Below are 17,733 nucleotides of genomic sequence, written 5' to 3'. Positions count from 1 at the left end.
GACCAATGAAATAGAATAGGAAGCCCAGAAATAAACCAACACCTATGTAAATCAAATTATTTTCAACTAGGGTGCCAAGAGCATTCAATGGGAAAAGGACAGATTTTTTTAATGAACAGTGTTGGGAAAGCAGGAAATTTACATGTAAAAGAATGAAGTTGGATCGTAACCTTATACCATACAAAAAAGTTAACTCAAAGTGGATCAAAGACCTAAATGTGAGAGGTAAAATGATAAAACCTTAGAAGGAAATACAGGAGTGAAACTTCATGATAGTATTCTTGGCAGTAATTTTTTTGTATATGACTTTAAAAGCACAGGAAGCAAAAGAAAAATAGATAAATTGTAGTTCATTAATATTTAACACTTTTGTACATCAGAGGACACTATTAATAGAGTAAAAAGACAATCCACAAAATGGGAGAAAATATCTCTAAATTATACATAAGATAGAGTTATTATCCAGAATATAGCAAACTTCTGTAATTCAACAATGAATAAACAAACAACCAGATTAAAAAATGGGCAAAGGATTTAAACAAGGTATACAAATGGCCATTAAGTACATGAAAAGATGTTTAACCGCACTAATTATTAATGAAATGAAAATCAGAACCAAACGAGCTACCACTTTGTACCCACTAGAATGGCTACTATTTAAAAAAGAATAGAAATTACAAGTATTGGTAATAATGTGGAGGAATTTTGGAACCCTTCTTTATTGTGGAAATGTAAAATGGTGCAGCTGCTATGGAAAATAGTTTAGAGGTTTCTCAAAAAATTGAACATGGAATTATAATATGATAGAGCAATTCCACTTCTAGGTATGTACCCCAAAGAACTGAAAGGAGGGTCTTGGAGAGATATTTGCATTTCCACATTCAATGCAATATTATTCACAATAACCCCAAAACAAAAGAAACTCAGTGTTCATTGACAGATAAATAGATAAGCAAAATTTGATATATACATAGTATGGAATATCATTCAGCCATAAAAAAGGAAGGAAATTCTGATATATAATACAACATAGATGAACTTTGAAGACATTATGCCAAGTGAAATAATTCAGTGACAAAAGGACAAATATTATATTATTTTACTTACATGAGATACCTAGAGTAGTCAAATTCTGATATTGACAGAAAGTACAATGGTTTTCAGGGGCTGGAGCCAGGAAGGGGGATGGCCAGTTACTATTTAATGAAAATAAGAGGGTCAGTTTGTGAAGATGCTAAGAGTTTTTGTTTGTTTATTTGTTTGTTTAGTGCCTAGAGAACCTGGTATTCCTAGGTGGTCTTTCATCCAAGTACTAACCAGGCCTGACCCTGCTTAGCTTCCAATATCAGACGAGATCAGGCAGGTGGCATGGCTGTAGATACTAAGAGTTCTGAAGATGAATGGTGGTGATAGTCAAATAATAATGTGAATGTAATGAATGTTGCTAAGCCTAATGGTAAATTTTGTGTATATTTTAACAGAATAAAAAAGTAAAAAGAAAAAGGACAGCTGGATACTTATAGCTACCTCTGCTTTCAATTTCTTGAAAAATGTTTTGGTTGATGTTTCTAAAGAAAATCTGGCTTCATATGGATATACATTTGGAAAAACAAATCCATCTTCCCACATAATTGTGAATATTCTTTAATACTCCATCAAAACTTAACAAGATTTGTTGCAACATGGACTCTGAAACCATATTTATAAAATTTACATAAAACTTTTTGTTTTATAATATTAAAATCTGTGGGTCTAACTCACTCCACAAATGAATTTTGAGCTCATGAATGACTTTATAATGTGACACATCGGTCATTTGGAAAATATCTGTTTACTGAGTTATCTAACACTAATTCTTACCTGGGGGTGATTTTTCCCTCTAGAAATATAGCAATATCCAGAAACAGGTTTGATTGTCACACTAGGGAGTTGCTACTGACATTTACTATGTAGAGGTTAGAGATGCTGTTAAACATCTTATAACACAGAGAATGGCCCTCCAAAACAAAAAATCACACAGCTCTAAATGTCAATAATGTTGAGGTTGGGAAACTCAAGTCTGTTTAATGCTGCCATATTTCATTATACAATATCAAAAATTCATTTGTTAATATCACCACCAATCTTGTTGGGGGAGAGTTTGTCAGTATTAGGAAGCTGTTAAGATCATAATGATGGATACAAGTTCTCTACAAACTTTCAAGCTCAAATATTATCATTAACAACATATATTTTCAGTTTTTTTTATGTTACAAAGCATACTATCTCAGAAATAAACACTCCTGAAAAACTAGTGTGTCGGTGTTTTTGCAATCAAAATAGGTGTTCATTGCAGCATTATTCACAGTGGCCAAGACATGGAAAAAAAACAAAATGCCCTTTGATAGATGATTGGATAAAGAAGATATGGTACATATATACAATGGGATATTACTCAGCCATTAGAAAAGATGAAATACTGCCAATTGTGACAACATGGATGGATCTTGAGATTATCATGATAAGTGAGATAAGTCAGAAAAAGTTGAGAACCACATGATTTCACTCATATGTGGGATATAAAACTGAAAGCAACAAATGAACAAGACAAACAGATGAGAGACTCACAGACGCAACAGTTAAGTAGTTACCAGAGGGAAAGAAGGGAGCGGGAGAAGTAGATAAGGGTAAAGGAGGTCAAATACATGGTAATGGAAATACATTTAACTTTGGGTGGTAAACATACAATGCAATATACATGTGATGTATTATTGAATTGTACACTTGAAACCTATTTAATATTATTATCCAATGTTACCCCAATAAATTTAATTAAAAAGTTGGTGTTCTGTGAAAAAAGAAGTTTAATTTCTCACAATCACATAACTTGTTTTACTCAAGACAGCCATCACACTTGCATATAGTATAAATATTTTGTGGATATTCAGCTTTTTCTTTTTGTTGTGCATGTATGAAATGACTAACATAATGACTAATAATACATTTTGGTACAACTGCCTTGAATAAAGTAGAAGCTATTTTACCCACCATTGCAAATGTCAGCGCAAATGTCAACACAGTGGAAAAAGCAAATTACCTTAGTATTATTAGAAAAATTTGACCTTATGGACCCCCTGAAAGAGTCTCAGGGACCCCCAGGGTTCCAGGGAGTGTACTCTGAGAGCTTTTGCCCTAGAATTATGAAAGAAGCAAACCTCTATGTGTTTAAAGCATCATTAATTAGGTTTTTAAATACTAGATAACTTGTAGCTCTAATTTTCAAACCATCTTCTGTAGACTTGCCAAAAAGTCAGCATTTATATAGAGATACTCTTTTTAAAAATTTCTCCAGCTCTATTGAGATATAATTGAAAAGTAAAAATTATACATGTTTAGGGTAGACAATGTAATGTTTTGATATGCATATACATTGTAAAAGGATTACCACATCAAACTAATTCACAGATCCATCACTTCACATAGTTTCGTGTGTGTGTGTGTGTGTGTTGGTGGGGTAAGAACACTTGAGATCTACTCTTAGAAAATTTCAAGTGTACAATATAGTATTATTAACTATAGTCACCATGTTGTACATTAGATCTCTGGAACTTTTTAGTCTGCATAACTGAAACGTGAGACTCTTGAAATTAAAATAACTTTGAATTCTGAGAGAAGATAAGTATAAGAAGTCAAGAAGCAACGCTTTTTCAGTAGTTAAAATATTTATTGCAGTAAATAGTTGATTGCATTTAAGACTGGAAATCACTGAGATACTCACTGTTAATGTTCTAAATAATATAGCAACTTTGTGTACACTAGAGTAAACCATACCATAGAACAGAACATGATCTGTATTAGAGAATATCATTAGAGAAAAGCGAGATAAATCTGTATACTAAAGTGGAATAATCCTTAGGATATAGCAAATAGAGAAACCATAGCATACAGAGCAATTCTTTAATTTATTTGCTTTTCTTTTTGTTATACCCATCTAATAATATTTTCTCTTAAAACATGCCTCATTTTCTGAGTATTTTTGTGCTGTACTAAAAAGTAGGGTAGCATGTCCTTCTAAGTCAGTTCTGCTTATAAATCAACACAACATGCTCTCTTGTATCTCTCCTCCCTTGTTCCGAACAGTTGCAAACACAGTGACTATTTTGTCCACAAATATAACACCAGTTTTGGAGTCAGTTCAGACCTGTGTCTCCTGCATAGCTGAAATCTTAGACAGGTAAGTTACTTAATTTTTCTGAATCTGAATTTTCTCACCTTGCATATCAATGAAAAAAATGTGTCTTATATTTATTTACCAGAGGACTAAAGGAGATAAAGCACTCAGGCAGTCAGCACAATGCTAGGTGCATAATAAGTACTTGATAAATGACAACTATCATTAGTATAGTGTCTAACACATTTGTTTAGATTTTATAAGCTCTGCTTTCCTAATTCTTTTTCGGTAAGTACACTCTAGCACCCTAGTCTCCCCTGGTAATTTACTCTAGAAAGGTAAGTACTTATAAGTGTCTTCCTGTTTTTTTAAGCACTTTTTAAAGCAAAATTCCCCATTTCCCTTCTCATGCTCAGAGAGTTCCTTAAAGAAGAAGATTCTTCGTCTTGTTTTCAAAAGGGAATTTACCTTTCTTTAGATGCTTTTTGCATGTTTATTGTTAAATGTAATTTTCTACATTATAAGTTGAATATTATATATTACACAGAAGCCTGTTCTAACAAAACTGCCATGATTTAAAACAGATCAATAATAGTGTAGACTGAAAGCCAAAACCTGGGACAATGTCTATATTAGACTCTCTTATTGACTAAATTATATTGTAGGAATATAGGTTTTTAAAATAATTTTTAAAAGAGTTTTATCCTTTGTTTTCAGCTCTTTCAGTCTGGCATGGCAGAAAAGCCAACGTGTATACCCACACAGATACCTGATGATGAAGATATAGTTGAGTATATCTTTCAAATAGAACTGTTCATTTTTATACTTCAACAAGATTGTGTAGCTTCAAAATATTGACTGAGTAAACTGAGAAAAACCTAGATGATAAAGGCTTATGTTTGTTATGCTTGGACATGAATGAACTTTTATACTAGTTGGAGTTAAATATCAATGATGGTTTAAGTGATTGTTGCATGTTTCCTGAGTCTATAGACCTCTTTTTAGTAGTGTGAAAGATTATACTATTTATCACCAAAAAATAACAAATTAAAACTCCAGGATCTTCCATTAGGTAACAAGCATAGTCCTATTTTGATGAATATGTTTGTGGAGCTTTATATACAGATAATAAATAAATTTTAAATGAAATTATTTTTGGAAATGGTTGAGTGCCTGCTTGTTTATCACTTTACTGAGTGAGAGATTGAACCAAGTTCCATTTTAAGATGAGCCTTTGTACAGGGAAGACATACAGTAATTAACATAAAAATATACACTGAGTAGATAGAATGTCTGAATGGGTAAAAACTGGGCTTTGGAATTCTTTTTGAACAAAATATCAAATATATTCATGAATATTGAGCTATGTTAGATAGTGATCACTTATGAATAGCTACAGGTTTTCTTTTAGGTGTTTTCTTTTCCTCCAGACATGCATGTTTTTCTATATCTTAGTTCGAACCACTAAACTACCATATTTTTTTTCTTACCCTTCTCATTGTTACTTCTCTGGAGGGAATGACTTATTCGACCTTTGTAGTTGCTGTTGTTGTTTTTTATCAGACACACCTTTAAAATCATACTTGATCTGCCTTTCATCTTCACTGCTTTTCTGAAACTGTCAAAGTCATGTCTCAGTGACTAAACCTTATGCTTATTTCATATTATATTTGACCCCTCTTCTGCATTAAATCATGGTGAGTGCTTCTTTGTTTACATGACATTAAAATCATAAAATTTTAGAATAAGGAGAGATCCTAAAGGCCAGTTAGTCAAATATTAATCTGATATAAAAATACTTGCTACAGATGTTTTAGCAAGTAATTTTTTAACCTTTTGTTGAAACGTTTACAATTGGCAACTTCATTTATTTTCTCTTTTAAATATTAAAAATAACTTTCTCACATTATTGAAAAAAATTTTCAAACAGTAGGAGAGAGAAAATTTTCTATCACTGTTGTTTTTAAACCAGCAGGAACCAATCTTTGGACAACTTTTCAAGTCAGGACATCCATATAAACCTTATTCTTTTTAATTGATCTGTACGTTTGCTGTTATGAATGTACTTTCTTCAGTAATTTGTGTTTTTTTTCTTTTTATTCTGCTACTTGGTACAACTCCACATCAAATATCCTCCTATATACCTTTACATGTACATGTTGGAATATTTTCATAGAAATGAAATTGTTGCATTAGAAAGGATATACAATTTTGTATTTGTTAACATTTTCCAAATCACTCTACAAAGATATACCAGTTTATACTCCAACTATCAATATGTGAGGATGCCTGTTTTTTTTAATCTCTCTCCTATATTGGAATTCTACACTTATAGACCCATTTAATTTTTGGATAACTTTAATATGAAATCCTTTTTATATATTGTATAAAATTAGACCCTTGGAACTTGTCTTCCTTTGCCATTCCATTGAACACTGCAAAACAAATGCAATACCTTTTTTTATGTGACAGTCTTTTTGTGTTTTCAGGTCTGTTTCTCTAGAATGATTACTTTGCTCATATTTAAAATATTCAGTTTTCTCAGAATCTTTTAAAAATTGAGGTATAATGAACATAATATCATATTAGTTTTAGGTGCACAACAAAGGATTTTATATGTGTATATATTGAAAAATGATAACCACAGTGAGATTGGTTAACATTTGTTATAATTGTGGTTATAATTTCTTTTTATGTTGTGATGAGAACTTTTAAGATCTGCTCTTTTCTCACATTGTTTTAACTTGAGTTCTGTTATTAGCCTAGTCACTCCCTTTTATGTTCCCTCTTTTTTTTCTCTCTCCTCTCTTTCTCTCCCTCTCTTCCGCTCATTCTTTCTTCCTCTTTTCCTCCTTCCCTGTCTTGCCCAGTTTCTTCCAGGCTATTTAATGAGCACCAACACTGTACTAGGAATTACTCAAAATGTGAACTGACATACAGTGTTATAGTGTCCTTCTTAGAGTTAAAGATGAATTTCCAAGAAAGGTTTAACCAGCAGAGATAAGTTCAGACTGCCCATCTTTTATCTGGATACACTAATCACCATAAATTTTTCTCTGAAGTTATAATATCAAATCTTTACATTTACAATTAACTAAGTTTCTATTTCTTTTCTCTTTATGCTTTTATTAAATTTCATTTCCCATTCAGCCATGAGTTGTAAATGCAACATAATATGTTTAATTCTTTTGGATTTCACGTAGTTTTCTCACCTGTATAACATTTTCATAATATATTCTATGTTGATTTTTTTCTGTCTCTCTGTCTGCTAATTCATTATTTCTTCTTTAGGCTTATCTCTTCACCGCCTAAAACTGGGCATTTCCCTTGTGTCATTCTTGTGCCTTTGTTCTTTATCTGCCTTCAAGTCTCCACTGTTCTCAAATGTATCTAATTGCCTTCAGGGTATTTCTACATTTTCCTTAAAATTAAAATTTCAAAACTCAAACTTATTTTCCTCTTACACATAAAAATACTAACTTTCTCTTCTGATTTTCTCATTACTTATTATAGCATAAGGTTCTTTTTTTCAAGTTATTTTGAGTCTTTATTTCAGAACTTCTCTCATCTTTCTCTTTTTTTTTCCATTCACACCAGTAATGTTATCATCATTACTTTTATTAAGAAAATGGCACCACAACTCATATTCTAGCTCTGTTTTCCTCTCCAGGCCACTTTGTATACCAATTCCTTAATCATTTTTTAAAAATTTTTATTAGTTTCAAGTATACAGTACATTGGCTAGACATTCATATAGTTTATAAAATGATCCCCTAATTTCTCTTTCTCTCTTCTGGTTCTCTACCTAGCAAACATATTAATGCTAGCTGAATTTCCTACGCTATGCTCTCCATCCCCATGACTGTCTATCAAATACTAAAACCTTATTTTTGAAATGCTTCTTCCTTCTACATTCCCTGACTCAAGAGTCTCAGACACTATTCATTACCATTTAAATATTTCTTAGTCTCATACTAAAACTCTATTGTTAGAGTTATTTTTATCTTTTTAATTTTCCCTCCTTCAGTTTCCCAATTTAAATCTTTCTCTTTATGTGTGCAAGTTCCTTACTATGCAAGGGCACATAGTCTATAATTCTACCTCTAAGCACATTGCCATATTTATCTCCTGTTCATAATACTTACCCCCTCCATACAAATATTATCCTGTCTTCAAGAGCCAATCTGTAGTCTTTTTTTAAATTTAACTTTATTATTAGTTTCAAGTATACAGTACATTGATTAAACATTTATATATTTTAGAAATGATCTCCCTGATTCTTTCCTCTACACATAGCCATTACATTACTGCTGACTGCATTCCCTATGCTGTGCTCCCCATTCCCATGACCATCTATCAAACTACTAATTTGTACTTCTTTAACCCTTCACACTTTATCTCAGCCCTTCTGCTCCTCTCCCCTCTAGTCATCACCAGATTGTCCTCTATATTTGTGAGTCAGTTTTCAATTAGTTTGTTCTTTTTGTTCCTTAGATTCTGCAAATAAGTGAAATCATATGGTATTTATCTTTCTCTATCTGACTTATTTAACTCAGCATAATAACCTCTAGGTCCATCCATGTCACTGCAAACTGCAGTCTTTTTGAATTATTTGTACTCCACACCACAGTCATCTATCCTCCATCTATTCTTTACTCCACACCACAGTCATCTATCAAGTTCCTATATTATTTATTGACTTTTCTATAATTTAGGTACTTGGTACAATATTGACAAAAATTTTAAAATTTCTGCATGACTTGTATTCTCATTAAAATTGTAGGCTCTTCATAAATAAGACTCGACTAAAAGAATATTAGAGTATGAAAAAATTTTAAGCTCACCTAGTCGAATGATCTCATTTTACAAAAGAAAAAAAAAAACAGACAAAAGTGACTGTCCCAAAGGCCACAATGACTAGTGAATTTCTTATTCAGCTAACTTTTTTCAGTTCCACTAGAAAACAGAGTTCAGTGAGTACAGGTTAAATATTAGGGATTGTCAGAGCTTGCAGAGGATTTTATAGTTTATAGCCTGTGAATTTATGTACATTATCTCATTTGCTACATGTAATCTGTGTGTCCTTGCTATCAAAGACACACAGATTGCATGTAGTAATTACTACATATGAAGTAATTCTTTTATAGTAGGTTAAACTATTTAAGAAGTAAACCTCATTTACTTCTTAATTTGCCGTATTTGTAGATGGTGAAAGGTGAATTTAAGAACAAGATTTGAATGATTACAAATTCTAAATTAGTAGAATCTGAAATATTTGTTTTCTACATAGATACTGACATTTTATAAAAATAGATACTTTAAGAAAAAACTTTTGGCTTATTAGAAGGCATTCGTTAAGTAATAGTGTTGATACTTTGGAAATCCCTCCTTTCTATGTTTGTTCTGTGGTGAGAACTGGGTGCTAATGAGGCCAAGGTTTCTAATCTATTTTTGATAAGATGATGGGCTATATTTTGTTCTATTGCAGTACAAAGCACTTTGATCTGATACCTCCCTGAACTACAGATTAAAAAATGAGAAAAATATGTTACAAGGACGTCTATGCCAGAGTGGATAGTGGAGTGTCTGAATCTATTATTGTTACATTAAAATAATCTTCAGATAATGTGGATCAGAATGTTCCCTTCAAAAGTAGAGAACTCAGAATTTACCACATATATAAAACCCTGTCTTCTAAAAGCACAAATAGTAAGGATTTGGATATTTTTTCTTATTTTTTATTTGATTATATTTTCAGTTTAATATGCTAAATATGCTCTCTTTAAATATGGAATTCCTATCAATTAATCTGTGATTGATTCCTGGTATTTAGGACTCAAGTCCTATTCCCACTCACTGTTCATTCACCAACAAATATTGAGAGCCTGTTTGGATCTTAACTCCTTTTGACATGAGAAGATTAAGTTAATTCTGATAATAATCAGAATGATACTATCAATATAATACAGATGTTCTTACATCTAATGTATCTATCACATTAGATTGCTATGGAAAGGAAATAGCATCATTTTATTTTCTATGCAAAGAATGTTTCTAAAAAGTATTTGGAGCATGCTTTTACTTAGGACTACCAATTCAATGCTTTCTTTGTGAAGATAAGATTTTAAATAATTTTGATTTTCGACCACATTATTCAAACTATTTTTTGCCTTTTTAAATTAAGTCTATTGGGGTTACATTGGTTAATACAATTATATAATTTTCAGGTGTACATTATAATTTGACATCTGTATATTCTATTGTGTGTTTACCATCCAGTCTAGTTTCCTTCAGCTACCATATATTTGATCCCCTTTATCCCCCTACATTTGACCCCTTTTACCTTGTCTACTTTCCCCCTCTTCCCCCATCCCCTACCCTCTGGTAACCACTAATCTACAGTCCATGTCCATGAGTCTCTGTTTGTCCTGCTCATTTATTGCTTTTAGGTTTATATGCTAAAAACACGACATAGTAAATCTATTTTACTTTTATTACTGAATTTAAGTAAGAGCCCCACAGCAGAGTGATCCAGGAAGTGGTAGAAAGAAAATATAAACTTGGAATGGAAGACCAGTAATCCCACACTTATTAATGTTGATGCTTACATATGCAACGTTTGGCTAGCAGGTGCCATTAAAACAGATTTTCCTGTGGTTTTAGGATTGCACGTGAATCTTTTTATGTGGGGAGGAAAGAACATCTTAATATTATGTTTTTTTCAATGTATAAACATAATCTATATTTTCATTTACTTAGTTGTATCTTTTTTGCTCTCATCTTTCTTTTTAGTTTTCAGTGTAAATACTTTACATATCTTTTGTTAATTTAATTCCCATGTATTTTTAGTTTATTTTAATGGACTTTTTATAAACGTACTTTGTTATATATTTTAATTTAAAAATTCAGTTTTTAATTAGAGTTTACATTCAATATTATTTTATATTAGCTTCAAGTGTACAGCATAGTGATTAGACATCTATATATTTTATGAAGTGATCCTCCCAATGAGTCTAGTATGCACGTGGCACTATACATAGTTATTAACAATATTAATGACTATATTCCCTATGCTGTATTTTACATCTCTATGACTATTCATAACTACCAAATTACACTTCTTAATTTCTTCACCTTTTTCACCCAGGCCTCTAACTCCTCCCATCTGACAATCACCAGTTTGTGCTCCGTATCTATGAGTCTGTTTCTGTTTTGTTCATGTGTTTATTTTGTTCTTCAGATCCCACATATAAGTGAGATCACACGACAGTTTCCTTTTTCTGTCTGACTAATTTCACTTAGCATGATACCCTCTAGGTATATCCATATTGTTGCAAATGGTAAGATTTCATTTTTTAATGGCTAATATTCTATTGTATAGATGTACCATAACTTCTTTATCCGATCGTCTATTGATGGACATGTAGGTTGCTGTCATATCTTGGCCGTTGTAAATAATGCTGGAGTGAACATAAGGGTGCATATATATTTTCAAATAAGTATTTTGGATTTTTTGGGATAAATTTCCAGAAACGGAATTCTGGGTCATAGGTATGTCTATTTATAATTTTTTGAGGAACCTCCATACTGTTTTCCACAGTGATTGTACCAATTTGTAATCCCACCAACAATGTATCAGGGTTCCCTTTTCTCCATATCCTCACCAAAACTTATTCTTTTTGGATTTATTGATGATAGCCATTCTGACAGGTGTGAGGTAATATCTAAATTATAGGCTTTATTTGCATTTCTCTGATAATTAGTGATGTTGAACCTCTCTTCATAAGTCTATGACCATCTGTATGTCCTTTTTAGAAAAATGCCTATTTAGATCATTTGCCCATTTTTAATTGGATTGTTTGATTCTTTTAGTGTTGAGTTGTAGGAGTTCTTTTTACATTTGGATATTAACCTTTTATTGGATGTATCATTGGCAAATATTTTCTCTCATTTAGTAAGTTGTTTTTTCATTTGATTGATGGTTGATTTGGTTTTGCTGTGCAAAACCTTTTTAGTTTAATGTAATCCCATTTATTTTTCTTTTCTGCTTGTTTTCCTCACTTGAGGAGATATATCAGAAAAAATTAGTAAGAGTAATGCCAGAGGGTTTGCTGCCTATGTTATCTTCTAGTTTTATGGTTTCAGGTCTTACGTTTAAGTCTTTGATGCATTTTGTGTTTATTCTTATATATGGTGTAAGAAGGTGATCCAGTCTCATTTTTTTTTGCACCCAGGCCTCTAACTCAGTTTTCCCAACATCATTTATTGCATAGACTGTCTTTATCTTATTACATATTCTTGTATCCTTTGTCACAGATTAAATGACCATATAATCATGGATTTATTTCTGGGCTCTCTATTCTGTTCCATTGATTTGTTTATCTGTTTTTTGGCCAGTACCATGGTGTTTTGATGACTATAGTCTCTTAGTATAGTTCGATATAGGTCACATGATACCTCCAACTTTGTTCTTCTTTCTCAAGTTTGCCATGGCTCTTTGGGCCCTTTCTGGTTCCATATAAATATTAGACTTATTTGTTCTAGTTCTGTGAAAAATACCATTGGCATTTTGATAGGGATTCCAGTGAATCTATAGATTTCTTAGGTGATTTAAAATTTTTAATGATGTTCATTCTTCCTATCCATGAACATGGTTATGATTCCCTTTATTTGCATTTTCTTCAATTTCTCTCGTTAATGACTTACAATTTTCTGTGTACAGGTCTTTTACCTCCTTGGTTAAATTTATTTCTTGGTATTTCTTTAATGCAATTGTAAATAAGATTATTTTCTTAATTTCTCTTTCTGATAGTTTATTATAATTGTATAAAACTGCAACCAATTTCTGGATATTGATTGTGTATCCTGCTACTTTACTGAATTTGTTTATCAGTCCAACAATTACTTTTTAACTGGAATCTTTAAAGTCCTCTCTATATAGTATCATGTCATCTGCAAATAATGATGGCTTTACTTCTTTTCCAATTTAGATGGTTTTTATTTCTTTTTCTAGTCTGGTTGCTGTGGCTAGAACTTCCAATACTATGTTGAATAAAAGTAGTGAGAGTGAACATTCATGTTCTTGATCTAAGAAAAATGCTTTTAGCTTTTCACCATTGAGTATAATGTTAGCTGTGGGTTTGTCATACATGGCCTCTATTATGATGAGGCATGTACCCTCTATTCCCACTTTGCTGAGAGTTTTAATTATAAATGTATACTGGATTTTGTTAAAAGTTTTTTCTGCATCTATTGACATAATTATATGATTTTTTCGTTGAAGTTAATTTATTAAATGTGAGTTCCTCTATATGTCAGAAAATTAAAGCATTACTTATGAGGACAAGCTTGTGTTTACTGTATGATATTGTGTTTTACATATATTATAATTGCATGTGCATGACTGAATTGTTTTTTGACATAGCCACTAGAAATGGAGTTTAAATACTCCATTTTCTACTACCAAGCATAAGCTTGAGGTCATTTTTTTCTGTGGAGAATATTTTTAAATTGTAAATTTTATTTTATTAGTTTCAAATAAATAGTACATTAGTTAGACATTTATATAGTTTATAAAAATGATCCCCCTAATTTCTCTTTCTCTCCTCTGGCTCTCCACCTAGAATTATATGATTTTTATGTTTCGAATTGTTAATGTGGTATATTACATTAATTGATTTGTGGCTATTGAACCAACCTTGCAACCCATGGATAAATCTTACTCGATCATGGTGTATAACCTTTTTAATGTATTACTGAATTCATTTGCTAATGTTTTGTTGGGGTTTTTTGCATCTATGTTCATCAGGGACATTGGCCCATAATTTTTTTGTGTGTGATGTCTTTGTATAGTTTTGGAATCAGGGTAATGGTGGCCTTGTAAAATGAGCTTGGGAGCTTTTCTCTTGAATTTTTTGGAGTAGTTTGGGAAGATTGGTGTTAATTCTTTTTTGAGTGGTAAAATCACTTCTGAAGAAATTTGGTTCAGGACTTTTGATTGTTGGGAGTTTTTTGATTACTGGTTTGATTTCAGTAGTAGTAATCGGTCTATTCAGATTTTCTGTTTCTTCTTGATTCAGTCTTAGAAGATTGTATGTTTCTAGAAATTCATCCATTTCTTCCAGAATGTCCAGTATGTTGGCATATTATTGCTTGTAGTATTTTTTAAAATAATATTTTTGTATTTCTATGGAATCAGTTGTCACTTCTCTTTCATTTCTGATTTTATTTACTTGGGTCTTCTCTTTTTCTTTTTCTTTTCTTTTCTACTTAAAGGTTTATCAATTTTGTTTTTATTTTCAAAGAACCAGCTCTTGGTTTTGTTAATCTTTTGTATTGTTTTTTTTTTACTCCATTTTTTTTCTTTCTGCATTGATTTTATTATTTTCTTCTACTTATTTTGTGCTTTGTTTGTTGTCCTTTTTTCATTTTTTAAAGAATAAGATTAGATTATTCATTTGAGAGAATTTTTTTTTTGAGGTAGATTTGTATTGCTGTGAATTTACCTCATAAAACTGCTTTCACTGTGTCCCATGGATTTTGATTTGTTGTGTTTTCATTTTTATTTGTCTCTAGGTATCTTTTGATTTCTTCCTTGATCACATTGTTAACCCTTTCATTGTTTAATAGCAGGTTATTTAGCCGTCATCTCTATGTGCATATTTCAGATTTTTCTTGTAAACGATTTCTAGTTTCATGTCATTGTAATTGGAAATTATGCTTGATATGATTTGAATTTTCTTTTTTTTAAATTTTATTTTATTAGGTTCAAGTATGCGGTACATTGGTTAGATATTTATATAGTTTATAAAATGATCCTTCTAATTGCTATTCTCTCCTCTGGCTCTCCGCCTAGCCAATACATTAATGCTAACTGCATTCCTTATACCATGTTCTCCATCCCTGTGACCATGTATCAACTACTAATTTGTAATTCTTTAACCCTTCACCCCATTTTCCCAGCCCCCTAAACTCTCCTCTCCTCTGTCCATCACCAAGTTGTCCTCTATATTTGTAAGTCTGTTTTGATTATTTTGTTCCTTTTGTTCCTTAGCTTTTCATGTAAGTGAAATCATATGGTATTAACTTTCTCTATCTGACTTATTTCACTCAGCATAACTACCTCTACGTCCATCCATGTCATTGCGAATTGTAGGATTTTCTTTTTTTGATGGCTGAGTAATATTCCATTGTATACATGAACTATAACTTCTTTATCCAATCAGCTGTTAATGGGCATTTAGGTTGTTTCCATATCTTGGCTATTGTGAATAGAGCTGTAGTGAACATAGGGATGCATAGATATTTACGAATTATTGCTTTGGTTTACTTTGAATAAATACCCAGAAGTGCAATCGTGGGGTCAAAAGATATATCCTTTTTTAATTTTTCGAGAGACCTCCAGACTGTTTTCCGTAATAACAGTACCAATTTGCAATCCCATCAACAGTGTATGAGAGTTCCCTTTTCTCCATGTCTTCGCCAACACATGCTCTTCTTTGATTTATTGATGATAGCTATTTGGACAGGTCTGAGGAGATATCTTATTATAGTTTTAATTTGTATTTCTCTGATGATTAATGACCTTGAGCATCTTTTCATACATCTATTGGCCATCTATATTTCCTCTTTGGAGAAATATATGTTCAGGTTTTCTTACCATTTTTAATAGGATTATTTGATTTTTGTCATTGAGTTGTATGAATTTTTAAGTGTATTTTGGATATTAACCTCTTATCAGATATATCATAAGTGAATATATTCTCCCATTCAGTCAGTTGTTTTTTTGTTTGGTTGGTGATTTCCTTTGCTGTGAAAAACCTTTTTAGTTTGAGGTAGTCTCATTTGTTTATTCTTTCTTTTGTTTCCCTTGCTCGAGGACATATGTCTGAAAATAAATTACTAGTAGAAATATCAGAAGATTACTGCCTATATTTTCTTCCAGAGGTTTTATGGTTTTGGATCTTACATTTAAATCCTTAATCCATTTTGAGTCTATTCTTGTAGATGGTGCGAAAAGGTAGTCCAGTGTGTTTTTTTTGCATGTATCTGTCCAATTTTTCCAACACCATTTATTGAAGAGACGTCTTTACCCATTATGTATTCTTGCTTTCTTTGTCATATATTAAGCAAGCATATAGATGTGGATTTATTTCTGGGCTCTCTACTTTGTTTCATTGATCATTGTATCTGTTTTTATGCCAGTATCATGCTGTTTTGATTACTGTAGCTTTATAATATATTTTGATATCAGGTAGTGTGATACCTCCAAAGTTGTTGTTCTTTCTCAAGATCGCCATGGTTATTTGGGATCTTTTATAGTTCCATATAAATTTTAAGATCATTTGTTTTAGCTCTCTGAAAAATGCCATTGGTATATTGATAGGGATCACATTAAATTTATAGATTACTTTGGGTAGTATTTTAATGACATAGATTCTTCCTACCAATGAACACAGTATATGTTTCCATTTGTTTGTATCTTCTTCAATTTCTTTTTTCAATGACATAACTTTCTGAGAACAACTTTTATCCTCTTCAGTTAATTTGAATCCCAAGTATTTTATTGATTTTAATACAATTATAAATAGGATTATTTTCTTAATTTCTCTTTCTGAAAGTTCATCATTAGCATATAAAAATGCCACTGACTTCTGTATATTTATTTTGTAACCTGCTGCTTTACTGAATTCATTGATCAGTTCTAATAGTTTTTTGGTGGCATCTTTAGGGTTCTCTATATATAGTACTATGTTATAGGCAAATAACTAGAGTTTTACTTCTTTTTTTCCAATTCGAATACCTTTTATTTCTCTTTCTTGTCTTATTGTTGTGGCTAAGACTTCTAATACAATGTTGAGGAGGAGCGGTGAAAGTGGGCATCTTTGTCTTATTCCTGATTTTAAGGAAATGCTTTTAGCCTTTCCCCATTGAGTATAATGTTTGCTATGTTTGTCATATATGACCTTTATTATGTTGAGATATGTTCCCTCTATTCTTACTTTGCTGAGAGTTTTTATCATAAATGGATACTAGATTTTGACGAATGCTTTTTCTGCATCTATTGACATGATCATATGGTTTTTATCTATTTGTTAATGTGGCGTATCACTTAATTGATTTGCAAATACTGAACCAACCTTGCATCTCAGGAATAAATCCAACTTGATCATAGTGCATGATTTTTTAATACATTGCTGAATTTAATTTACTAATATTTTGTTGAGGATTTTAACATCAATGTTCATAAGAGATATTGGCCTATAGTTTTCTTATTTTGTAATGTTTTTATTTGGTTTTGGAATTAAGGTAATGGTGGCCTTAAAAGGAATTAGGGAGCCTTCCCTCTTCTTGAATTTTTTGGAACAGTTTGTGAAGGATGGGTGTTAATTCTTTTGAATGTTTGGTAAAATTTGTCTATGAAGCCATCTGGTCCAGGACTTTATTTGTTGTGAGGTTTTTAATTAGTGATTCAATTTCACTGGTGCTAATCGTTGGGCTCAGATTTATGTTTTTTTCTTGACTCAGATTTGGGAAATTGTATGTTTCTAGAAATGTATCCATCTTCCAGATTGTCCAATTTG

General features: G+C 31.6%; 1 protein-coding gene across 1 annotated transcript in view; it reads left to right on the top strand.

The window, feature by feature from the left end:
* Positions 1-4,118: 4,118 nt before the first annotated feature.
* Positions 4,119-17,733, top strand: part of SEPTIN14 (septin 14) — a 99,672-nt gene continuing 86,057 nt past the window's right edge. Inside the window, exons 1-2 of the mRNA XM_016138509.2 lie at positions 4,119-4,213; positions 4,868-4,936. Of these exons, the coding sequence (XP_015993995.2) occupies positions 4,883-4,936 (54 nt within the window). The 5' untranslated portion in view covers positions 4,119-4,213; positions 4,868-4,882. The remainder of the gene's footprint in view (positions 4,214-4,867; positions 4,937-17,733) is intronic.

Source organism: Rousettus aegyptiacus, unplaced genomic scaffold, assembly GCF_014176215.1.
Source record: "Rousettus aegyptiacus isolate mRouAeg1 unplaced genomic scaffold, mRouAeg1.p scaffold_m13_p_8, whole genome shotgun sequence".
NCBI classification, from domain to species: Eukaryota; Metazoa; Chordata; class Mammalia; order Chiroptera; family Pteropodidae; genus Rousettus; species Rousettus aegyptiacus.
Note: the sequence above shows the minus strand (reverse complement) of the source record. Positions and strands in the feature narration are given on the sequence as shown.